The sequence below is a fragment of the Taudactylus pleione genome, unplaced genomic scaffold (assembly GCF_031769625.1).
Source record: "Taudactylus pleione unplaced genomic scaffold, aTauple2 ptg000490l, whole genome shotgun sequence".
NCBI classification, from domain to species: domain Eukaryota; kingdom Metazoa; phylum Chordata; class Amphibia; order Anura; family Myobatrachidae; genus Taudactylus; species Taudactylus pleione.
In genome coordinates, this window is record NW_028284892.1 from 770,933 (window position 1) to 798,348 (window position 27,416).

Genomic DNA, 27,416 nt, shown 5'->3' on the forward strand with positions numbered 1-27,416 from the left:
AGTTCATGGGGAGTACACCAGAGAGAGGGAGCATATGGGATGAGACAATTCAATTGCATGACCTCAGAGGAGATGATCTGGTGTGAACCTAATCTGTATCAGTCAGTAAATGAACATTATCAGTCAGTCCTCCAGGGACAGGCTGCCTCCCCTGGACATAAAACATATCACTTCCCATTGTGCTTATTACACTCTCCTGAGACATTTTAGCAGCAAATGCTATAGGCGTTGCCAAGGACATTGTAAATAACCGAGCTAAATTTGATGCATGAATATTTCATAACATGTTGTTTATCATTGCATGATTACATAAAGCAATTGTACTGTAATGATGCACACTTCGCATTAATATGAGAACTTTAATTTGTTTAACGGCTACCATATATACTGGAGTACAGGACCTCTCTCCCTTACTTATGTGGCTGTTTACCACAGCCGCCTACACTGATCTGGTTTCCCAACTTTTCCCCCGATTGGTCTGAGCATGTGGTATGCGTTGGCTTCAGCCAGGGACGGATTAAGGGCCACCTAGGCCTGGGGTTGAAAATGTTAAATGGCCTATACGGAGAAGGGGAGGAGCTGTGACCAGTGCTGTGTGGGTGTGGCCAGTATCATGTGGTCTCCCTGAATTACCACCACCATTTAATACAATGACCATCCATTGCAGTGACCGCCAAATAAAGCAGAGAGCATTAAAGTGACCACCATATAATACAGAGAGCATCGCAGTAGCCACCATATAATACAGAGACCATCAGTGAACCACATATAAGTTGTACACCCCTCACACACACATAAAATTAAAACATCCCTCCACCACAGACAGAATTAATACACACACCAATGCTCCTCTCCCCAGGAAAAAATAAAAAAACAAATACACCCCTTCCCATTGCATAAATCTACCCCCCCCTTAGGTAACACTAAATATTTTAATAACTTCACTGGCACTTACGTGTCCAGAAGGAGGATCTGTGTGGTCCCTGTTGTAGGGATGACCATCGATAGTTAACAATCATCAATAGTTAACTAACCGATGGCCAATGGTTTTGCCATCGATGGCAGAAATCCAATGGTTTTCTGCCATCGACGGCAGGCTAGGACCCGATGGCTCCCCCACACAGCACAGAGCTTAGCCCCGTCCCTGGCAGCCTGCTAAGCCCTGCCACAATTCTGATTGGCCTGCGGGCCACCATGCCCTCCCAGCAGCGGTGGCCATCGAGGTGTGCAAATCACTGATGGTTCAATGTCATCAATGGTAATCAGCAATAGAACCATCGATGGACTGCCCACCATAGCCATCCCTACCCTGTTGAGCGCCATGACACAGAAAAGGAAAGACAGACTCGTGAGGAATATGTGGAGGGTTATGGGGCGGGGTATTGGGCAGGGATAGGAGGGTGTAGAAGAATAGACAGAGGAGAGGAGGAGGCAGGGACTCAGGGTTAGGGGGTGGGTTATCGGTCAGGGTATAGTACAATAGACAGAGGAGGTGGGGCAGAGACTCCAGTGAAGGAGCTGTATGTACATAGTCACTCTAGTCTAGAGTGACAGGTAGAGGATACAAGGGGGAGATGCTCCCCTCTCCTCCGGTCTCCTTTGTTACGGCCCGCGGCTGGCTGCAGCACACTATAATGAGTTAGTTTGACTCATTATTAGTAATGTACTGCTCGCTGATAACGCCACCAGCCGTGGGCCCCTTGATTCCTGCGGGCCCCGGTGCAAAGCACCGTCTGCACTGCCAGCAGTTGAGCCCATGATTGGCTCAGCTGTGCTTAAACTTCCAAGTTACTCCTCCGTACCTAATACCAGTGACAGTATAAATACGCGACCAGCTGTGGGCCCCTTGATTGCCGCGGGCACCGCCCGCAGTTCAGCCCCTGATTGGCTCACCTGTGCCTAAACTTCCAAGTTCCTCCTCCGTACCTAATACCAGTGACAGTATAAATATAACTGTCGTCTCTGTACTGATCCTGGGCCTGATTCAGACCCGCTCGCGAGCGCACAGCACTCGCAAGCGGGTCGATGGTCTCCCACTGCGCATGCGCAAGCCGGATGCGCGAGCCCCAACGAGCGACGGCAGCTCCGTTGCTCCTGGGCTCACTACAAGACGGGGCAGCTGTTGATATTGATTGACAGCTCGCCCCGTTTTGTAGGCGGGGAGGGGGGTGATTGTGCAAACGGAGGCGTTCCCGAAGGAACGCCTGCCGTTTTTTGGGCGACTCCACTGACATCATGACTGATGTCAGTGGTGAGCTTCCGGCTCTATTAGAGCCAGAAGCTCACTGGGGCTTGCGGCAGACGAGACTCTACCACAAGGGTCTTGTCGCAAGCCAGATGGTCGCGATGGTCAAGACCATTGCGACCATCACCTGGCCGCTCGTAAAAGCTGTGGGTGGTCACCCACAGCTTAGCAAGCGGCCAGGAGGCCAGCTCCAATTAAAAAAAAAAACACCCTGATTCAGAGCGAGCGCTCCGAAAGAGCGTCCGGCTCTGAATCAGGCCCTCTGTTCTAGATACTGGTCAACGATATAATTACAATTATTCTCCCAGTTTAGGAGGATTTTGAGATGATAACTTACTCTTAGCTGCCAGTTACACATATTCCATATTATTTTAGTTGTATTATTTTGCATCACTCATGTTTTTACATTTCGCCGTTTTAGCCATTACCAATAAAGGTTATATTTTAAATGTTCACGACATTTAATGTGTGCCCCATAATTAAAGTACGTGTCTTCTCTCAGACCTCTTTAGGCTAAATACTCCTTATTTTAGTGAGCACCACCCTTACTAATAATGAAGTGAATACCTCACGATACAGTTCTGTTAAGTAGAGTTCCCATTCCCCTAGGCTTGAGTGATTTCCACATTGACAGATCTCATCCAGTTCTCCCACTGATTGGGGTGGATGGATACTGGGCAGGATGACTTTCCTTAGATCACTAAAGAGGAACGTAAAAGAAAAGAGAAACACAAGTACTCTCTGTCTGCGGCACACTCTGTATGGTTAATGCATATAAGTTAAAATATAACTTTTAATACTATCAAGTAAAATAGTAGCACCTATTGAAGTTATGTGTAACACTGAGAAAAAAAATAAATCATTATCAAAATAAGTAGATGCCTATAGAATAACCATTTATGTTCTGCTGCACATATTGCGAGCTACAGTATACTAAATACTGATCATATAGCAAACATGAAGGCATCACATTAACTACAATTATTAAAGAAATACCGAAACACAGACAAACAGACGGGAAAGTATTAGAATAGACACCTATCCTTACCGAGTATATAAAGGAAGCACAAGTGTGTGTGTAATATGTGATATAAATAAGTGATGAGGCGACATACTGTATGTGACAAAAGTAAAACAGATAATAAGAAACACAAATGAGCAATAAAAAAATAAAATAAATACTTATATGATAGACATATATCAGTGTCCATGGAATGAATATTAGTACATTTCATTAAAATTTGAACCTCAATTTTATATAAATCAGAGCTGCTAACCCAGCATTAAGTATATATAGCGCGTTGAAGGCTGCATGTAGCCCCCCAAAGCAACAGTCTCGCATTATAAGTCAGTTCTCCGTAGTTTCGACAATGGATGGAATGAGTTTACTGTACGTTATTTGATAAAATGGCGCCATGTGCACAGCTGTCCTGTAAATCATTTAAACCAATCAGATTAGAGCTGTTGTTTTGCAAGCAAAGAACAGGTAAGGAAATGATCGCTAACAGTCTATTGGCTGCTGTAGGACATCTTTACATATTGCACTGTGTTAATAAAGTGCTATAACTACACAGTGATTTACACACAGTCCGAGCAGCCATTGTTTCGGCTGAACCAATATATATATGGGAATGTTACCAGTAAATTTACACGGTACTTTTTAAATCATAACTCAGTATTGTCTTTAGTACTTAGTAAATTTGTAGGTTTATGGTTAATCCTCAACTCCATCTTATGAGTGACAAGTTCTCACTTCACATCAGGGCTCAAACATGCCTTTTCCAGCATCTATTAGTAAGTAATTGCAGAGGGACTGCTCTTTCCTAGAGATGGCCATTGAATGGTTAATCATAGATGGTCACCATCGATGGTGCCATCGGTGCTTTACATCAATGGCATCAAACCCACAAGGGACGGGGCTTAGCTTTGTGCCCCCAGCGTAAAAAATAAACCCACTAAACCATCACTGACAATCAGCCTTCAATGGCCAAACCATAAACCATCGGTGGCAACCCACTGAAGATTGTAAACCATCGATGGTTGATGGCCATCCCTACTCCTTCCTGCAACCATGTAGCGCAGTAACTGACAACCTCAGACAGGGAGTAATAGTAATAGGGGATAGCATTAAAGTAATGCTTAAAGTAAATGAAAGGTTTCTACATAACTGATACAGAGTTGTATGCTAACACGATAGTCAGCGCACATCTCCGATAATTTATACTTTGCACATGCGCAGTACCCGTTCTGTGCATGTGCAGAACGGGTCCTGCGATATTTCCCAGAGTTCCCCCAAGCCTCTGCCTGATTTAAAGACAGAAGCGTTTGGGGGGTGGTGCTTCCATGGATGTAGACTTCCTGGCCTCACAAGCCGCCAGGACCCGTTCAGGCTTCTGTAAGCTTCAACTACCGCAGCCTGGCCAAATGGACAACAATGGGTCCGATGATGATTGCAGGCTGTGACCTCGGTTGCAGCGCTGGATTAAAGCAGATGCAGCAAGTAGATGTCTGTTATAACTGAACACAGCACATAGTGAATGACAGCTTTGTAGACATTGGAGAAATGCACAGTGTGGATTGGTTGATTGATATACAGGGCGGGGCTAGTGATGTCACAGCAACTCTGTCATAGCTTTTTTTTTTTAACCTGTATTACAGGACACTGCCCTAAATATATGAAAGGAGCTTCAGCTGCTTATTAGTGAAATATGGCGGTAACACGTAACTCTCTAAGGGCTCTATTCATCATCACTTAATTTCTAAAAACAGCAGGTGAGGATGAACATTTTCACCTGCTTTTGTAGAAATTAAGTTTTGCGGCCAATTATCAAATAGGTAATGCAGGAGATAGCACATATATCTCCTGCTTATGTTTCTCTCCAGGAATGGCCCGCCCTCCCCATACACTAGTATGGGGACAGAATTCATCTAGCCTCGAAAATACAATATTTTCGGAGATTGACTGTGGGAGCATTCGCCATCTTCGGATGGCGAGTGCTCCCGCAACCCAATCCTTCCTTATGGGAAGAAGTCCCGGGTTGTGAAGAGATCCGCCCCTTATCCGGCTCCTTACGCCAGGAGCCAGGGCTTTTGTGCACCTGCGTTGTGCATGCGCAGCTGTAAAGCCGCACAAGTGCAGAAGAAGTGAGATTATAAAAGCAAAGTGATAGCGGACATAGGGCCTGATTCAGACCCACTCGCAAGCGGGCGCACGTACGTTAGGCGTACGTACACAAATATTTAAATTCAAGGGGTCGCTCGTATTTTCGTTCGCATCTAAAAATCCTCCCCAAACTCAGACGACCCCTCCTCTAACTAACGAGCGTGCCAAATAGCGAGCGTACATCCCCGAAATGGCTTGAAGGGAACGCACGCACAAGTATAAACCGGAAGTGGCCATGTCAGATGTCGATTACCTGCTCCTTTATTCTGCCTACCTCCATCAATCGTATCATGCCAATCAATGTATCAATTAGCTTAATTGTTTGTTTTTTTTTCAACACAATGCAAGAAACTTTACTCTTGTCCGTGTTTGTGTTTACCCGCAGAATACGTACGGCTTAAACATTCGCTGTTATTGCTCAAAAAACATGTTAGCCACAATGAAACAATTGTTCTATTGCTGTGGATCCCCGCATATTTCCCGGGGTTCATTTCTTTATTTAAATTTGCTTACGCATGTCACTGCATCAAGCCTATCATAACTCTCCAGAGATTTCTGGCCCTGTCGAACACATGACTCATACACTAACCAATAAAATTGCTCCTGTTAATTTCCAAGATACATTAGCCAATCAGAAATTTTTGGCACTTTATCAAAAATGATTTTTAAGAAAAACAACATTGCCATCATGAGAGCCTCCGCATTCACCAGGCGCGAGCTGCTGGTGCTAACGGAGGTGATGGATCGGCGTATCACCAGCCAGCCTCCACCCATCACCAACCGGCAGAAGCGTTCCGCGAATGCGGAGGCACGGGCCCGCCTGCGCTCCTTCGGCTCATGCCGCAACATCGGCCAGCTGGAGCGCAGGTGGTCTGACCTGCAACGGCGAACGCCCCGCTTGCTGGCATGCTTTCGCATGCAGATAGTGGAAAGTAAGTGTTATGTATTGTGGTTTTCATGTTTGTCTTTGTGGGGCAAACTGCGTGTGCATGTTTTCATGTCTGTCCTATTTTTTCATTCTCCTCATATCTGCATGTGCATGTTTTCATGTCTGTCCTATTTATTCATTCTCCTCATATCTGCATGGCCATGTTTTCCCTCTATTTCTGATATATTCATTCTACTCATATTTGCATGTTTTTTGTTGGTGGTGGGTGATTTTAAAATGTTATTTGGCCAGGATTTGGCCAGAAACTAACCACAATTTGTTTGACATCTTTTAGGGGGACAGCCAAGACTACGCCGTCACCGTCCGGCCAGACGGCGTTCCCGCCCACTCTCACCAACCCCCAGCCAACACTCCACCCCAAATAATTCCCCTATTCCCCCCTCCTCCCAAGCCTTCCAAGACCCTCTCCCGGAACTGTCGGGCCTCCTTCCCCTCCGTCCCCCTTCCCCCTCTCCTCCAACCACCCCTCTTCCAATTACCCCCTCCCCGGAGTCCGTGATAACCCCGCCCCGTTCTTTGGGGAATGAAGGCTCCTCCGAGGATGAAGATGGAGGGACTTCCGGATCTGCAGTTTTGGCTACCGGCATGTTTTTCTTTCGCGTTTTTTTTAACCACAAACTGTTTGTATGTAATCATGTGTCGTTCCTTTATTCGTGATTTTTGGGTTGTTTTTTGGTGATTTAGCAGTTTGCCTTTACCTCTTCCTGCTGATTTCAACATACACATATCACACCTGTGGGTATTTCTACATAGGCCTTGTAATTTTGGCAGCACCCCTTTTTTTTTTTTGTGGTTTTGGAGTGATTTCATTGTGTTTTTGTTTTTTTAATGTGGATTCCCTATTGTTTTATTAATCCACACAATTTTCTCACCCGCAGAGGAACAGAGGCGTCGGCAAGAGGTCGAAGAATGTGTGGCACACATGCGCCAAAATGTAATTGGGGTGCTTGTGGCCCTTGACCGCCTGTCTGGCATCCTTCGGCAGTAGTTTTTTTTTTTTTTTATCTTTTTCAAAATAAATTGTTTATTTCTAATATACGTTCTGCCTCATTCGTTTTTTCAAAACCAAAGATAGTTAACCCTGACATAAGTAGACTGTTCCTGCAAGGTTTTGCATTTTTTTAAAATTAGATTGGGTTTTGTATTTGTATGTAAAACACCCTCAAGAAACACATAACAGTAACAATGTCATTTCCCTTTTTGTGTGTAGTGTCAATTAGATATTTCTACAATTTACAGGTTCCTAGTTGGTGGGCAAGCTGCTTAGGCGAATCTTACAAAGCCAAATGATTGGACAGGCTTCCTTTTGGTGTGGGTTGGGAACCTGAAAACATATTTCATTTTTGCTCAACTGGCGTCAGTACTGGATTACCCCTTAGTCAAATGTAAGGTGTGTTAACCTGGTTAAACTTGCTGGTAACGTCCAAAAAAAGGAAGAACATTTAACTCTCCAAACATTTATTCACAACATAACTGAGAAATCAAAGTGGTCACTCACAAAAAAACACACAGTGATAATCTCAAATACAACACATACAAATAAAAATAAAAAAAAATAAACAAATCAAGAACTGGTTGAGGAAGGACCATGCCAAAATGATTCCACAAACATGGCGTTGCGATATGGGTTCCAGAATATATTCCCAAAATGACCAGATCCAGGTTTGGTAAGGGTAGCATGAAGTAGTGAGCGTTGTAGTGCCAAAGATTATGTGAACAAACCGAAGATGGTGAAAAAAAGAAAACAAAATTAGATGTTCGCAAACAAACACAAACACATTAGGTATAAACACTGTTTTGTTAAAACTTACCTAAAAAATCTGGCCACCACATCATCGCGTATGGCCCCCCCACATACTGACCTCCGACCAACCTCGGGGGGGGCCATCCTCAGGTAAGGCATCCTCTGGCTGCATTGGGACACCACTCCTTATGGCGATGTTGTGAAATATCCCACACAGGACCACAATTTTCGACACCATATCCGGCAAATACATGAGCTCGTCACCAGAGCGGTGGAGGCATCGGAATCGGCCTTTTAAAAGGCCGATACAGCGCTCCACCACTTGCCTGGTGGCTGTAAGTGCGGAATTAAACGCACTTTGTGGGCCTGGTGTGGGAGCCAAATAAGGAGTGAGCAGCCAGGACATGCAAGGATATCCACTGTCTCCTATGGAAAAGAATTGACAACATCAGGAACACTGTGTATCAAGCTTAACATTGTTATGTACTAAAGGTCTCCACTTACCCAGAAGCCACGCATCACCAGCTTGTAGGTTGGTTAATTTGTGCCATATCCCTGATTGCCGGATGACGAAGGAGTCATGTGCACTTCCGGGTAATTTAGCATTCAGGGACAGGATCTGGAGGGAGGCATCACATACCACCATTACATTCAGGGAGTGATAGTGCTTCCTGTTTCGAAATATGGCCTCCAGCCGTGCTGGAGGCTGAAGTGGTATGTGAGTACCATCCACAACCCCTATGATGTGTGGGAAGCCAGCTATTTGGTAAAAATTGGCCTTGGCCACACTAAGGGCACCCATATCCAAAGGCATTTGAATAAAATGATGGAGGTGCTTGAAAAGTGCCTCCATCACTGCCCTCAGGATCCGGGAAAAGGAGGATTGGGAGATGCCCGCCACTATTCCCACCGTTGTTTGAAACGATCCTGAGGCACAGAAATGTAACACCGCCATAAATTGCGTAAGTGGTGGTATTGCTGTTGGACTGTCAATTTGCCGCTCAAGATCACTTTCTTTTAATGAGAGAGTGTCTATGATGATTTTGGGAGGTAGACGGTAGCGTCTTAAAACCTCATCATCGGGCATTCCAAAAAGGGTGACACGTGTTCGAAATATCTGGGGCCTTGCATGCCTACGATGCCTACGCCTGGGACGAGATTGAGGTTGGTCGGCTTCCGGGAGCATGGCCAGAACAATCCGCCCCAGATCAACCTGAAATTCAAAGATTTCAAAGTAAGGCTTTTGACCCACCCCAAAACTATATTAAAACAACTTAGCTTGATGATACCATCCATTGCTGCTTACATGCCGGGGTATTGTCATGATACGTCCAAACTGAAAATAAACACCAAAATTATTTGACACATTTCACTCTGTGCATTTTTGTTTATAAATTTTGTGCTAGACCAAAGTTAAAATATGCCAAACACCCATTTAGCTAAACAGCAAAGCGACATTTAACACAGTACATCAAAATGGGTCGAAATGTTGGCACAAAAAGCGAAAGAGAAACCACCAAAAAGTTAGAATGATTATTAAGCAGTTAAAAATGCGCAAATTAGTTCGCTAATACAAGTCACAAGAGTAACTACTAAAAATGCGCTAATTAGTTCGCTAATACAAGTCACAAGAGTAACTACTAAAAATGCGCTAATTAGTTCGCTAATACAAGATAAAAAATGGACTTACCAAGAGCAAATATATAAGAGTCAAAATCAAAAGGTCTTTTGGGTCGAAAATAATCAAAATCTAAAATAGAAGAAATTACGGATCCAAAAATTACAAAAAAATAAGAAACACAATGAAACAACAATTGAACAAAAGTTAGACTTCACAAAACTTACCAAATCAAGAAACGAGGTCCCAAAAATATAAACCAACAAAGATAACGGAAAAAAAAAACGCAAATCTAACCAACAAACGAATCTCCAACCGCCAACTCCTTTCTACGCAATCAATAAACTCCAGCCAAGATAACCTCCAACAATCCAAAAACGCCACCTCGACTTGAGACACACCAAGCCATAAATAGTGTTTCGTTTCCCGCACAAATTAAGGAGGGATCATAGGGCCGCACAATCAATGATGCGGCCGCAAAATAAGGACGCATGTATAAATACGTCACGAAAACACATTCAAATTCTGGTGTGTTTCTTGTTTGGACCTCAGACATGGCGACAGACCAGGGAAAAAATGCCCAAGAGTCAGGCGGTAAGTCTTTCATGCATTTTGTATCAATGATTAATTTGAAACATAAGATTTGGCAAGTTGTGATTTTGTGAATTATGTAAATTTACACAAATAGGTGAGGAGGATGACATGGAAGAGGCTGCTGGGCCCAGTATTCCGGCCAAAGCGGCCAAAAAAAAAAGGCAGCCACATTTCACAAGAAAGGAGATGGAGGTTTTTGATCCAGAAGTGTGTGGACATCCTGCCACAGGCAGACAGGAATATGAGTCTAAGCCAGAAGTGGAGAATGTGGGAAGAGGTAGCCGTTGCTGTCAATAGGGTGGGTGATTATGTCCGTCTAGCCCGGGATGTCAAACGGCGGTAAGTAAACCCTTGCCCCCCCTAAAAACAAACCCCATTTTAAACCAAAGGATAATGGCTTCCATTTTTCCCCACAGATGGGCCGACTTCAAATATCGCCTAAAGCAAAAACTTGCGGACAGGGCTAGGCATGCAAGGGGGACAGTTGGGGATCCCACCCCTGTGTCATTGGAGTTGACGGATTTAGAAGAGCTGGCACAGGGGTGTGTGCAGCCTGTGGAGGTGTTTGGCGTGTCCAACATGGATACGGACATGCCAGACTTTGCGGCTCCTCATGTTGTCCCAGGTAAATCTTTGGATGTCATCAACTCTGAAATGTTATTGTGCCAATATGTAGATTGTAATGTGAGGCTTTTCTCTTTTTTCCTAACAGAGACACAGGCGGATGAGTCTGCTCCAGAGGGGAGCCTTGGCCGCCGAATTTCTGCTGGCTCTGCAGGGGAGGAACCAGTACATCCGGCTGAGGACCCTGCAGAAGCCAGTCCAGGGCAATCCCCCTCGCAGGCAGTGGCCCTCCTCACAGAACTCAATTTCAAATTGGATTCCCATACGGAGATTCTGCAGAGGATGGACGCCAGTCTGCTACGGGTGGCTGAGGCCCTGGAGCAAAATGCTGCGGCCAACGTGACCATTGGTCAGGCCCTGGTGGAAAATACCAGGGCCAACATCCGCATCGCCAATGCCCTGGAGCAGCTCGTTCGCCAGCACATGGTGGAGCCGACCTCCCTTCCTGCCGGAACATCAGGATCCTCCACCTCTAGCACAACATCAGCCAATCCTCCAAATGTGCCTAGCCCTGTGCCTAGTCCAGAGGCCACAACATCTGCCTCTGGACAGGCCAGCCCGATGACATCCCGGACCCGGTCTGGCGCCCTCCCTCCCCCATCCAAACGGGTGAAAAAACGGTGACAGCAATGGTGACTTTTCCCACAATCCTTCTGTGCTTGGCTCATATTCCTTTCTGGGCCAAGCTTCCCTCTCCTTTCTTGTGAAATGTTTTTATTTTTTTGTTGTATGTTTATGTCAACAGTTATGTTGGGCCAATTTGTTTGAGTTTGGAACATATCTTTGGGCAAAAAAGATGTGCCCAAAATTTTGAAATTAAGTTTTTTTGTTTGAGCAATAAATTGGAAATTACAAAATGACATTGGATTGTGAAATTATTGTACAAATGGGTTACATTTAATCCTGGGCCAATAGGCAAAAACTCGCCCAAAAAAAAAAAAAAAAAAAGGGCTCTTTAAGGAACGTTTAAACATTCATATAATTAGGCAAATTCAAGAGGCACAAATAAAATGGTGCGAAACTGAAAACATGATGACATTATTGTTACAATAGGCCCTAACCACCAAATTGCTGCCCAAATAAACCCCCACAAATGTACGCAAATTGATTGTGTCATCCTGACATTAGCAGCTCTGAGTTCCACCTGCGTACGGTTTTGTGCTATCCCAAAAAACTGATTTCAAAACACATACCAAGCCGGTTCTCAATCCAACACTAATTGCTTTTCTGCCCTCCCGCGATTAATCGCAACAACATCGTGGAGTCCCGGGACGGAGGAGAAGGCCATCGCCAATGTGGTCGTGTAATCCAGACCCTAAGCTGTGCGAGCATTTGGAAGGGAAAGAGGATCATCCAGTGACGTAGGAGTCGGTCCGTACACATTTTACGCTCGCATCTGCTAATGTCTGTACGCCCCAAAAACGCCTCGCCACGCCTGCGTTTTTCCAACTCCACCCTCGTCAACACCCTAAAACGCCCTGTTCTGTCAATCACATTTCACATGTCACTTCCTGTACGCTATTTTAGGAACGAGTCCAAAAAAACTTGCAATCTGCAGTACGCACATGCGCAGTGTTACACCGACGCATGCGCGGTTAGTCAACATCGGAACGCAACGAGCGTACTGCTGTTTGCGAGTGGCTCTGAATGAGGGCCATAATCACTTTACTTTTTCGTGAGTGCCAGGAGAGGCTCTTCGGTGTCTCGGCGATTCAAATTGATACAGTCAAGCAGAAAAAAGAATCCTTATTGCCACGATTTGCCGCGATAAGGATTCTTAATGAACAGAGCTGCGGTGGAATGTCATGTGGCGATGAACAATGTGATTTTCCTTCATGTTCATGGCTCACACTCCAGACAATGTCAGTTCTAGGACTGATCTGTGTTTATAAGGGATATCTGATTAGATGTAGAAAAGACCTCACTATAAATAATCCTGGTTCCCATCTATTTGGCAGCCAGTGATGATTGTTTTGACAGGAGAATTGCTGCCACTGGTACTGTGCGCTGTGTGTGTGTGATACACAGGACCCATTAATCTGATACAATGTTTTCATGTGTCTGATTGCAGTCCTTAGGAATAGTAGATGCAATCTCTGGAAGGTGATAAAAAGGGTAACCCCTCTGTGCTGATGAGGAGCCATGACCTCATGTGGTAAGATGACACCCACTTCATTAGGAGCACGCACTTTAGGAGTGGGTGTTGTTGGTGGGATGGGGAGAGAAGGGGGGCGGTGAAATTTAATACCTGTCTGAGAGCGATGTCATCTGTCTACTTAGTCTGTCCATGTACAACAAACACTGATGGGGGAGTGAGGGATGCTGGGAATGATAGTATGCAGAGCAGAGAACAATGGTAAGACGCCACAAAGAAAGTTACATTACCCAGTTGCCTATACACATCATCTAAGGACATATAGGGGTCCATTTACCAATAACAGCCTGTGCACAGCAATGGGCTACCGATGGTATTACAGGGCGCAGAGAAGCTGACAGTGGGCATCTCAGTCCTTGCACAATCAGACGCAGGCTACTAAACAAGGGGAAGGACTGCATTTGCATAAACTCGTAGCCGCTACTCCGGCAAGAGACGCAAATAAGAATGCAGCAGCGTCCATCTCTGAACCCTCAGTCACTGTAACTTATTGCAGTGATACAGAATGTTGTACTGCTGCAGTTTATCAAAATAGATCCCCTGTGCGAGGATGTGCATAAACAGGGGGTAATCCACGTGAAGCTAAAATTAACTTTACCAATAGCGTAACGCTCTGGCAGTACCGCACTGGAAATAGGAGATTTCTCTAAGGTAACTCTACTGTTAAATTGCCCAAAGCAGTGATAAACCCTGTGTCAGGCAAACATGCCTAACAAAGGCTCATCAGTGCTTGATAAATAAACCACAAAGAAAAACAGAAAAATTTAGCAATTCTTTTTTCAAGCATATAGTACTTATTCAGTACTGGGCGCAAATGCCATCGCAGCTGCGATCTCTCACGGATTGCAATTGCAAAAATATGCTAATGACATTGTCCAGAGACGTCCACTGAAAGCATCTCACATCCACCAATCACACACAAAAGCGGACCCATGGAGAACAGATCAGACGGCCACCAGCCTGCTGAGTAGGTCTAACTTGTCGCAGACACCGCCGGTCTCCAGACACGCAGAGGGCTCTCCTGCTGCCGGCAAGGACGCAGTGGCTAATTTATGCATGCCCAGAAAACAGTGTTTAAACGCTACCGACACACCTGTGTTTCTCTAGCCATCCCCCGTTACCCCCCAAATGCTGACTCCCTGTCATTCACTTTGCGAATGAATCCTTTGTGTGAGTGTGCTCACAATTCAATCGCTGCGCGGATGCAGTGCGGCTTACACGCATGCGTAATCGCTAACAATCGCTCAATCTGCGTAAACATCCGTGCGGATCTGTATCAGGCCCATAGACTACATAGTTATAGCATATATAAGGATCACACTCATTATACAAAGCAAAGCAAATGCCATATTGTGGCCATACCTAACAAGTGAAGTGGTACTATGTAGCTTTCCTTTTTGTACAGAACAAAAATAGATACTGAGAATCACATTCAGCATACAGAACAAGTGAAGTGGTACTATGTAGCTTTCCTTTTTGTACAGAACAAAAATAGATACTGTGAATTACATTCAGCGTACAGAACAAGTGAAGTGGTACTATGTAGCTTTCCTTTTTGGACAGAACAAAAATAGATACTGAGAATCACATTCTGCATACAGAACAAGTGAAGTGGTACTATGTAGCTTTCCTTTTTGTACAGAACAAAAATAGATACTGAGAATTACATTCAGCGTACAGAACAAGTGAAGTGGTACTATGTAGCTTTCCTTTTTGTACAGAACAAAAATAGACACTGAGAATTACATTCAGCGTACAGAACAAGTGAAGTGGTACTATGTAGCTTTCCTTTCTGTACAGAACAAAAATAGAAACTGAGAATTACATTCAGCATACAGAACAAGTGAAGTGGTACTATGTAGCTTTCCTTTCTGTACAGAACAAAAATAGATACTGAGAATTACATTCAGAATACAGAACAAGTGAAGTGGTACTATGTAGCTTTCCTTTCTGTACAGAACAAAAATAGATACTGAGAATTACATTCAGCATACAGAACAAGTGAAGTGGTACTATGTAGCTTTCCTTTCTGTACAGAACAAAAATAGATAATGAGAATTACATTCAGCATACAGAACAAGTGAAGTTGTACTATGTAGCTTTCCTTTTTGTACAGAACAAAAATAGATACTGAGAATTACATTCAGCGTACAGAACAAGTGAAGTGGTACTATGTAGCTTTCCTTTTTGTACAGAACAAAAATAGACACTGAGAATTACATTCAGCGTACAGAACAAGTGAAGTGGTACTATGTAGCTTTCCTTTCTGTACAGAACAAAAATAGATACTGAGAATTACATTCAGCATACAGAACAAGTGAAGTGGTACTATGTAGCTTTCCTTTCTGTACAGAACAAAAATAGAAACTGAGAATTACATTCAGCATACAGAACAAGTGAAGTGGTACTATGTAGCTTTCCTTTCTGTACAGAACAAAAATAGATACTGAGAATTACATTCAGAATACAGAACAAGTGAAGTGGTACTATGTAGCTTTCCTTTCTGTACAGAACAAAAATAGATACTGAGAATTACATTCAGCATACAGAACAAGTGAAGTGGTACTATGTAGCTTTCCTTTCTGTACAGAACAAAAATAGATAATGAGAATTACATTCAGCATACAGAACAAGTGAAGTGGTACTATGTAGCTTTCCTTTTTGTACAGAACAAAAATAGATACTGAGAATTACATTCAGCATACAGAACAAGTGAAGTGGTACTATGTAGCTTTCCTTTTTGGACAGAACAAAAATAGATACTGAGAATCACATTCAGCATACAGAACAAGTGAAGTGGTACTATGTAGCTTTCCTTTTTGTACAGAACAAAAATAGATACTGAGAATTACATTCAGCGTACAGAACAAGTGAAGTGGTACTATGTAGCTTTCCTTTTTGTACAGAACAAAAATAGACACTGAGAATTACATTCAGCGTACAGAACAAGTGAAGTGGTACTATGTAGCTTTCCTTTCTGTACAGAACAAAAATAGAAACTGAGAATTACATTCAGCATACAGAACAAGTGAAGTGGTACTATGTAGCTTTCCTTTCTGTACAGAACAAAAATAGATACTGAGAATTACATTCAGAATACAGAACAAGTGAAGTTTACTATGTAGCTTTCCTTTCTGTACAGAACAAAAATAGATACTGAGAATTACATTCAGCATACAGAACAAGAGAAGTGGTACTAAGTAGCTATCCTTGTAGTCAGTACAAGAACAAGTACTGAGAATTACATTCACCATGCATAAAGAGAGAAGTGCTACTATGTAGCTGTCCTTAGGCTCAGAAGAGAAGTACCGAGAATGAAATTACCATAGATAATTAACAAGAGAAGTGGTGCTATGTAGCTGTCCATATGACTAGAATCATAACAAGTGCTGAGAATTCCACTCAGCATACATACCATGAGAAGTGGTACTATGTGTCATATGTACAGAATGTACCAGGTCTTCTTTAAAAACCAGACTGGATAAACCTGGAGCTGGGGATATGAAGGGCTTTTTGGCAGCATATTGGAATAAATATCCATTTAATTAATTTGAAATCCGCAGGGAAAAAAAAAGAAAAATAAATACTTAGCCATGATTATGCCCTTGGTTATTGGGATTTATCATGCAGAATCATGTACATCCGTCTTAACAAATTATATTAAGAGTAGACATATGCATACTAGGAGAATTTATTTGGACCCTATGAGACCTGGATCACCCTCTAGCCTGGGAACCGGGGGTCACATTGCTTGGGGTTCCTCCAGATGTAGAATACTTGGATTTTACTGAATCAGAAGAGCAGATTTATTTACTTCCAAGACAGGTGATTTGTAATTGTCATTCCCCATTAGACCTCTTGGCTCTTCTCTTGAGTCTCTGACCAAAGACCAATTCTGCAGCTGGTATGAATAGTATCTCCCTAAGGGGAGTAGCAGTGCTCACGGTGGTCCTCACTGGTGCTACTGGCTAATGCAGAGCCTTTACTGTCATTGTAGCTGGGTGGCCCTGTTGCAGGACTCACTGGACTGTTATAATTACATGCCAGTTATATGTATATAGAGTACAGTGTATATAAAATTGGTAGGGTTCCTCAACCATATAGAGCGACAGAATAGTTGTATACTGCCACTGAATCTTCAAGGTGACCTCTTACTGTATTATATATAAGTGTATGTGGTGAATCGTACACACTTATATTACCGTCAGTGAGTAGTGCCGAACGTTTCAGCATCAGAGATGATCCTAATCCCTGTGTGTGATTATTCACAGGAGCTGATGCTGTTTTTGGAAAATATCACAGATAAAATAAGTTTGGGGGTGACCCTCCTTATTGATCTTCATTTTATCAGGAGACGGCAGCTCCATAGTAAGCTGTAACTTTACAAAAGACAATGAAAATAGAGATAATTTTCTAGATGCTAAAGGAGCCCATTTGGGGCAGATTCCTCCATTTGTTCCTACAGTGAGATACATTGGGGCTGATTGAAAGGTGGACGCAGATGCAGCCTCGGCTGTACCTTTTGCTGCAGCTGTGTCTTTATGCTAATGCCGATTCTGACCATACTGAGATGCCCAATTGCAGACGTGCTAATCCGTCTCTGTGAATCTTTAGAAGCATGATCAGTGCACCACCGCTTGCACCATGAAAGCTTGTCTTGGTGCATCTTTAGAAGCACGTTCAGTGCACCACCAGTCGCACCATGAAACAGGGGCATTTCAAGAAAGGAGGGGGCCTGTGTGTAGACTCAGTGCGGGCCCCATCCTCTCTCTGGTTGTCCCGCGGCGCAGCACTGGCAATAGATTCTGGCTTAGTGGCAGAATCTACTGCGCATTTGCAAGACTCCGGGAAAATTACGCCCGTGCAGTTTTCCCGGAGTCAGCGGCACTGCGCATTCGTGAGTCATCATGAAAATGGACACGGCCATTTTCCCAGTAATTTTTGCTGCTCTGCACTACAGACAGGTAAGTATAAGACTCTATGGGTGCAGGATGTGCGGTGTGGCCACACCCTGCACCCATTATAGATACGCCCCTGCCATGAAACCTTGTCTGGGTGCATCTTTACAATCACGATCAGTGCACCACCAAAGCTTCCACCAGCCCTATGGTAGGTGCAATTTCTCCCTGTAAATATGGTGTCCTGTGTCAGTGCTACTGTGTCTTTAAATGAATCCGCTGTCAGCGACACGCCCGCGACACACCTGCATCTGGCTGGCCACCGCCGTTGCCTCCCACGAATACCTACTGAAAACCACGGCTCTTGTATCTAATTCGTCCTGCGTCTCCCTGCGGCAACCGTCGCACTGCATGCGCAGTACTGCCAACATCGGCCAACTGCGTGCATATCGCCATTGCATGTAGTTAGCGTGCACCTCTGAATCAGGCCAATTGTCAGCTCATTATGTGAAAACATTATCTAATAGAGACCACACATACAATTTCTTTCTCATTGCTATGGTAGAAATAATTCAGTCCATAGTTATAACTAATATGTTCCTTGGACCTGAGTGATTATTCCTCACCAACTGTACCCTGATATTTGAGTCTAAGGGTACATTTACTAAAGTGCAGGTGTTTAGAACTGGGGATGTTGCCCATAGCAACCAATCAGATTCTACTTATCATTTATCTAGCATCTCCTAAAAGGTAATAGCTAGAAACTGATTGGTTGCTATGGGCAACATCTCAACTTCTAAAAACCTGCAGGTCTGTAAATGACAGATGATCATCGTAACAAGATAGAAATGTTTTCGGAGTCCACCTCCACTACAACATACAGTACACAAACATTAACAGAAGTGAAAGATAAAAATTAAAAATATTAGTTGTAGTTATTTAGTGGCTTCCTTGTCCTTCCTTACTTTGCTCAGGTTAGGATAACAGTTCTAGGGGCCCATTTATCAAAGTGTATTTGAGGTAAAATCCCCAAAAACACCCGTTGGGGGGGTTTACCTCAAATACTAAGTATCCCCCGTATGTATTAAGGAGAACCACAGCGTGGGGTAAATTTACTAAGATGGGAGTTCTATTAAGAAGTGATGTTTCCCATAGCAACCAATTCCAGGCATTATCTTCTAGAAGGTGATAGATAAATGAGAAGTAGAATCTGATTGGTTGCTATGGGCAACATCACTTCTTAAATAGAACACCCATCTTAGTAAATTTATCTCCAGGTATCTCCGATACCCACTGCGATCCCTCCATTGCAGCAGGCAGCCATATCTCACATTCTTTCTATGGGGGAAACGATGCTGCCAAATTTACCAATATCCGGAATTCGATGTATTCCAGATATTGGCCCCCACCGGTAACTCCATCTGCAGATGACATTAGCCGCTGCAGCCTATGGGCTACACTGCGCACTATTAGCCAGCGGAGGGATCCGCCGGAACCCTCCCCGACTCTGGCGGATGTGCATGTGCAGTCCACAGGACTGCGCATGCTCAGCACCCCCTGCACTGGCCGGCAGCTCTCCGGAGACTTCGCAGGGACGGGCTCCTTTCGGAGTCTGTGTCCCTGCATGTTCCGTATGATACATCCGGCCAATAGGATCGCTTTTTGCAATGTGATCATGGGCGTTACTGGCATGCCCTGATCGCATTGAAAAGAGGGATCATTGATAAACGGGCCCCGTAGTCTGTAGATGAAGACACGCTTCAGAACTTTGTCCTGTTATTTGACTCTTAGCAGGACTATCTGTGGCAGGGTTTACTCACCAGAGGCCCAGGCCTCACTGGGTAAGCAGGCCACTCGGGGTTGGAGAGGGTCTTTTGTGGCAAATGCAACTCCTCTGTGAGGAGAGGAAGTGGAGTAGGAGGGTAAGAGCAGCACAACGTACATAGTAGGAGAGGGACTGACCCTATGGGTGCCACTCAAGATATCCTCGAGTGCCAACTTATGTTACTAGTGCCAAGGACCTGCCTGCATCTGGTCTAAATAATATATATTGCTTGGTAGATGCTAGGGCTGACAAAGCATATCAACAAAGATAAGAACTTCATTTTCAAAACTATTTGACTCCTAAATTTTGTATATTGTAATATACTAGTAATATGGACCCGGCATATGCTTGGTCACCTCACCCCCGCACCACAATACTTGTGTCAGGCCTACAGGGTTCTCCCATCTCAGTTGCGGCTGTCTCGGGATATGCGATCCTCGATTATTATTATATACCATGTGTTTTGTCACTTTATAGCTTTGCAATGTTTCTAGCTGCGTATAGTAAACTGCTTTACTTATGTTTTTCCTTTCTCCAAGACTCTCATGCTTTATTTCCATGTATGTGGACGCAGGCGATTGTGCATCCAATTACACAAATCACCTGTCCCCTTCCGCAAATTTGACAAGTAAGGATTCCTGGTAATATTGGTTTAACTACTTCAGCACCAAGTCATCTGTCACAAACGTACAGACAGAAGGCTCAGTGGTGACGCCTTTAAAACTCTGTCATTGGCTAATGGCGCTAATTTCCCTTCGTGAGTCTGTAGCGGTCAAATAAAGGTGAAGGATTTTGCTCAGTGAAGCATTACAGTATAATGACCCAGCCTGTGTATTTGGGCGACATTGCATGTATAGACATTTGGGGCCTTGAGGATCTCTGACTTCTCTTCCCCAGGGGATCCTTAAATTTTGATTGATGTGCGTGTTTTTATTCAACAGTGTTATCGAGAACCAGAAGGACTTGTTGAACCTAACTCGGGTCGACATGAAGAACTTCAGAGAGCTAAAGAATCTGTGAGTACTCAACTCTATGTTCTGTTCCTTCTATGTCTCCGGGTGCAGAGACATTAATTTTTCTTGTCATCACATCTCTGAGTGCCACAAGGGGGGAGAAAGACAGATGATTCAGGAAGTGTGAGGAGAGAGCATATGACCTTGAGCCTGGGGGTGAAGTGAGAGGAGAGTGTAATTGGAGGCAAGATGGAGGCCAAGTTCAGTAGGCCACCCCCAATTTCCTTACAAAGAATGCGGTACAGTCGTAAAGCCCATATTTCATTGTCAGCCATTATGTTTCTATTCTTTTTTTATTAAACTAGTGTTAGAATATTGTTAGAAGTGTTCCAACAGCTGGTATGTTTTATGAACTAACACCCCCTCCCTATGCTGTATGGATAGGTTCATTCATCAGCCTCCTATTGGCTGCTGGATAGTGCGAACCTGGCTGCCATCAGAAATTATGGAGCCTGGGACTGACAAAGTAGGCAAGTAGGCCGGGAAGGGGAGGGGGGGCATGGTTGAGGAGGGTGGAGCTACACCAGGGGGTGGTACACCAATTTGTTCAAAAAGCTGTAAAGCAATGTAGATATCTGAATATATACTGTGTGTATATATTTATATATATATATATATATATATATATAGAGAGATATAGATATAAAAAGACAGACTGCATAAAATACACAGAAAAAGCCATATCCAGAGGCACATGGCAGGGAAGACTGGGTGGACTAGGAGGGGGACATGGAAGGCTGGCTGGACTAGTGGGGGAAGCACAGTGCAGAGAAGTCTGGCTGGACGGGGGGGGGGGGGGGGCAGGACAGGGACGGCTGGCTGGACTGGGGGGGGAGCATAGGGCTAAGTCAGGGATTACTGGTAGTGCACCTGTAGAATTTCTTCAGCTGTCTGCCCCAGCGCAGCCAGACCACCAGAATCGCAGCCGACTGCATTCAAAAAGAGCAGAGAGAGAGGGCCGGGCTCTGGCAGTAGTGCTGCACCAGTGGCGGCATTTCAAATATGGTGCCAGCCATGAGCCAATCATGGCTCGCGGACCGGCAGCCAATCAGGAGCAGCCGCTCCTGATTGGCTGCCAATCCAAGAGCTCTGGCTAGCTTGCGGCTGGCACCATACATGCCACTGGCGATGTATATTAATTCTACCGCTTCGTTCGGGCCCCCCTCTCTTTCAGCTCTCTCCGGGTCTGGGACTCAAGGCCCGGGGGTCCCCCCCTGATTGCGGCCCTGAGTGCGAGAACCATCTTGTATCTCCTCACTCTGGGCCTGATCGTCAGTTAGACGTTTCCGTGGATACAGTGCATCTCGTGGATTCCAGCAGACTGTGCGTGTGCCAAGTAGCGATCTCCATGCTTACTCACGGAGATCGCTACTGCTGTGCATACACACTTAACAATCGGCCAACCGATATGTCTGGCTGCAGGAACCAGTTATGACGTCATCGTCGCTGGTTCCTGTTGCCAGCATATGGGTCAGTCAGTTGGTAGATCGCAGCCCATACACACAGGCAGATGTGCACCATATTATAACTTGCCACCGGGCGTCTGGAATGAACTTACGCCAGTGATCATGTTACACCTTTTTCTCATTTCATTCATAATATGAAGATAAAATAATAAAATGAAAGTGGTTTTGATTCTATATTAATAAACAGCTGTATTGCTTTTGTCTTGCACAGGACCATTTCCAACACTGGGTTGAAGCATATTTCTGAAGATGCTTTCCAAATGAATCCTCGCATAACTCACATGTAAGTAAAATGCTATGTACCATTCCACCCCCCATATTATAGGCGAGAAGCAGATGGCTAGTTGCAGTAGTGGATACTTAATTACCGAAGCAATTCAGCATTGCCAGTATGGGGACAGCTGTTCCGAGAAACAGCTGTGCCCGCGATCAGTAACCGCTGCTAGCAGGGATACTTACCAGTGCCGCATGGCCGCAGGTCACTCATGCGGGAGGAGGCGGAGATATCTGCTCAGAATCAGAGCCTCAGATCCCTCTTTGCGACCCAGACCTCCTGGAAAGTGTAACGAAAGACGTGATCACCAGAGAGAGCTCTACAATTGAGAGGTGAAAAAAAGCTGAAGAAAGGCCTTTGCTCTCCATGTTTAGACTCTCCTTTAACCTTGGTGTCCTAGACTGGTGTAACGGGAGGGATCACCCTTTTTTGCACGTGCCTGTTGCCAAAGGTGGGCATGATGTGATGTGACTAACACCATGCAGAAATGGCAGTGGCGTCTATTGGGACTGGGAAAACACATGTGTCAGAAGCACTGATGTTACCTTAGCCCAGTGGTTCTCAAACTCGGTCATCAGGGCCCCACACAGTTCACTTTTTCTAGGTCTCCTGACAGGTGCACAGGTGTATTAATTACTCACTGACACATTTTAGGAGATCCACAGGTGGAGCTAATTATTTAACTTGTGATTCTGAGTAGAGATCTGGAAAACATGCACTGTTTGGTGTCCTGAGGACAGAGTTTGAGAACCTGTGCCTTAGCCGAATTGAGCTCTGGCGAAAGAATACCTAGAAGAACAAGTGGTAATATTTTAAGAAACCCCCTCCTCCTTCCTAACCACCACATTACTTCCTGTCACTGATCATCCCATCTGAACTACTCTCAGAGGCCTTCTGCTTAGTTAGGCTGATTTTGTCTTGTCATTAACAAAATGGCTTATCGAGCAGTTGTTTTGTTGTTTTTAAAAGTTATTAAGTGTTTTCCCGAAGCGTTCCTAATTGCGGGAGAGTATTTCTGGCAGGGCCCTGCCGCACTAATGGAGTTCTCACCGATGAGGTGATTTCGATAAGTAATTAAAAAAGAAGAAAAAAAAATGAAGGCCTTATTTTAAGGTTTAATGGGAATGTCTTTCTCATAGGTAGGCATTTTCCAATCCCTTGGTGCCGCACTTGTCCTCTAGTGACTGTAGTACCTGCTGCTTCCTGATAACCATATTATTTCTCTCACATCTTGATGGCAAGCTTGGAGAATAGCAAAACTACTTTGTCTGTCACTTTTTTTGTATAATGAACCTTCATTGCAATTTAAATGACAATATATCATGGGTTTGAATGGTAAATGATTTGGGCACTGTAGCCGTTAGCAAGAGAATAATCTGCAGATCTCTATACCGAATAATACTTCATATTTTGTTGTATTAGCCCTCTATAAATGACAGCAGGACAAGGGTAGACAGAATGATGTTTTCACAGGCATCACAAGTGGCCCTTGGTCTCAGAAAGGGGCCCCTCGTTATCTTTGCGGATAAGCATCAGGTCTCATTTGTGAGATCCGAGCACCAAAATGATGTGTACACAGCAGCAGGTTACCCCATGGCTGGCTAGGCAAGTTGGAAAACATTATTTAATCATTGGCTAGCAATTATTCCATACTAGTCCCAATTTTTGAAGAAAAGTACAGACGTGTCTTTCTTTTTTCACTATACGGCGCTAAACACATGGTGCGACTTAGACGTTCCACAGTGGGTAGCAATTCCCAGATTTTCCTAATTTTTACTAAGTTTAGCATCCCTTATTTGCATCGTAGCCGAATACAATGTCACCTATAGGGGCTTATGTAATCGGATTCGATCTGGTGCTGCTGCCAGCTTGGTTTTACCTTTAAAATGATTGCCACTTTAAAAATACGGGAAGACACCAGCTCCCGCAGGTACACCGTATCGCACCCTATTACAGAAGCCCCATAGTGTACTAAAATTACTGTTTTTGTTGCACAGGAATTGGTACAAATTTGCAGATGAAGCACAGCGATGCGTGGCGAGAAGCAGGACGAGGCTCACTCTTATCGACCTCCATCCTTTGCCTTTTTACTCACGTTAGCGTTTGAATCACACACAGCAGCTGCGCGCAATGCCAGAGCCATTGTCCAGGGTACCTGTGCATTGTAATGTTATCTCATTAGCAATGTGACTAAGACCAGTGACGTGCGGTGAGGTCAATGGCTGGGGAGGCACACATGTATAAAAACACAGTTTTTATATCAAAGCTCAGGAGCATGACAGGGAGTATGATAGGGGACGTAATATGACAGGGGAGGCTCTGCCTCCCCTGACTGCACATCCCTGACTAAGACACATACTTTGTAGTCTGTGGTGAGATGCATAGAGCGGCTTAGTCGAAAAGTCTGTGGTGCGCCAACCAGGGCTATTTCACACAATTTGTGGATAGGTGTTGGTGAACACATCTGTATGTATTATATGAATATATGTATATAAATCTCTGGAAGGTTTTGTGTTAGTATAGACCGAACGCTGTCCTCTAGGGCACTTAGATGGGTGAGAGTGACAGAACCGCTGAGATTAAGCCTATATGTGGGGTGACATTACTGTGTTGGAGGTAAAAGAAACAGTGAAAGAAAAACAAAGTTCCACTATTTTTACAGACATCATTAATTAGTTCAACCTAAGATGAGGTAAATAAATGTTTCTTTTTTTTAGATAGCAGATTCCAATGAAAACAGGACGTGAAAGAAAAGACAGATATGAAAGCATACAGTTATGTAGAATAGCTTACAACATTGCACATTTCCTATCACTCATTGCAATTGTAAATGACAAAGGCGTAAACAGAGTCAAACACAACCAGCATCAGTGCACAGAGGGTCCCGTCACTAAGACAGTCCTGATAAAGGAAAATGAAGCATTATTCAGTGCATTGTCATGTCACAAAGACTTGTCATCTGTGCCTGATTATACACTGTGTTTATGTCTTCTACTTGTTGTCTTACTTTTGAGTTGTTGTTTTTTTGCCTTGTTCTTGTGTTTGTTTGGGTTTCCACTTCCTGTCTGTGATGTTGTTGGCTGCATGGTTACACAGGGAACCTTCTTCTAGGGTCCAGGCAATGTATTACTATCAAATGTTTTTTTTTAAATTTCAAAACACAACACAAAGTGTCCTGTGACCAGAGACTGAAACCTTCCATATAAATATATGATACTCTGAGCCCCATTTTGTAAGATATACTCTTCTGTGGACATGGTGCAAGTAAAAGAAAATGGACTCTTTTCTCCAGGCAGGTGTAATTGCCTTTGGAAGGCTCTCAAGTTGGCATATGTCCTGGATAGTCTGACTCTGGCAGTTGGCTTATCTGGACACAGAGGGCAATACAAGAGCAATGGTCCCGTGGGCTTAGAGTAACTATAGCGGTGAGATTTCTGCCATATCTACTCTCACTTTTAGAGAAAAAAAAAAAACACAGAAGGGGAGATGATGGATTGGAGAGATGTAGTGGAGTCAGGGCTGTAACTAGGGTAGAGCGACCAGTGCCTTGGCACAGGGCACCGCAGGGCAGGGGGCGCTGTTTGGGCCTGTCAATTTTCCTGTTTATTATAATTCTCACTTGTAGCTTCCTCTTCTTTTATCCCCAGCATCTCCCGGCCTCCCCTATCTCTTCCCTGGCCCTTGAGGCCATGGCCATTTTTCAAGTGCACTATCTTATGTCCCTATTTAAAAAATGGGAGGGGGGGGTGGTGCCAATGCTCTCTCTGTCACAGGGCACCAAAAAGTCTAGTTACGGCTCTGAGTGGAGTAGTTGCCAAAAGCAACCAATCAGCGTCTAACGTTACTTTCAAATACTGCGCTAGATAAATGACAGATACTGTAGAAACTGACTGGCTGCATGACACAACTTCTCCATCTCTCTCCAAGGCTCGGTACATCTCCCCATAAATAGCTAGATATATGTCGTAATGTATTTAGTAAAAAAAACATGTACAGTGTCTTCTAATGGTACAAAATGACTTTAAGAACTGGTGTTTTTGCTAGTCACTGACCATCCCCTGACCACTGCTATAATAAGACAGACAGGCAGACTATAAGGATGTGATATCTGGTTCGTACAGGGGTGAGACTGAGGGACTGACTTAGAGTCGTAGGCAGTATGGCCGCTCTCTCACATAAATGCGATCTGAGCATGACATTACCGCCCATGATCGCAATATGCGATCATAGCATCTGGATGTATCATCCGGCACATGCAGGGACACGGGCTTCCTGAAAGGAGCCCATCCCTGCGATGTGCCCGGAGAGATGCCGGGGTGGCTGCGCATGCGCAGTCCCGCTGACTGCACATGCACGGCCGCCATTGCCGGGGAGGGTTTCAGAGGAACCTCTGTCGGCTAATTATGTGCGGTGTAGCCCATAGGCTACAGCGACTGACGCCATCTTGAGATAGCGTTAGCTGCTGGGTCCAATATCCGTTATGCATCGCATTCCAGATGTTGATAAATTTGGCAGCATCGCATCCCCCATAGAAACCTATGGGGGATGCAGCTGCCAGCGGGAATGGAGAGATCACGGCAGGTATCAGGGATATATGCTGCGGTCCCTCCTTCATACATCCGGGGGAAACTTCATATTTGATGTTAACCCCCAAAAAACGGTTGTTTTCTGGGAATATACATCAAATATACAATGATAAATGGGCCCCCCAATCTCCTGGACCGCCGCCTCATCCACTTGTGGAGGTAGCCGCCACCATTGTCAGTGCAGATTTGCTCTGGAAATCAGAGGGACCTCTGTGGAACCTCCCCTCCAAATGGCCCGAAACGCCCATGGATCACCATTCTT

The 27,416-nt window shown here is 44.4% G+C and overlaps 1 protein-coding gene across 1 annotated transcript in view; it reads left to right on the forward strand.

Annotated features, from left to right (window-relative positions):
- The window catches only part of NTRK1 (neurotrophic receptor tyrosine kinase 1), a 121,892-nt gene that overhangs the window by 22,677 nt on the left and 71,799 nt on the right, over positions 1-27,416 (forward strand). Inside the window, exons 2-3 of the mRNA XM_088449634.1 lie at positions 20,757-20,831; positions 22,506-22,577. Of these exons, the coding sequence (XP_088305760.1) occupies positions 20,757-20,831; positions 22,506-22,577 (147 nt within the window). The remainder of the gene's footprint in view (positions 1-20,756; positions 20,832-22,505; positions 22,578-27,416) is intronic.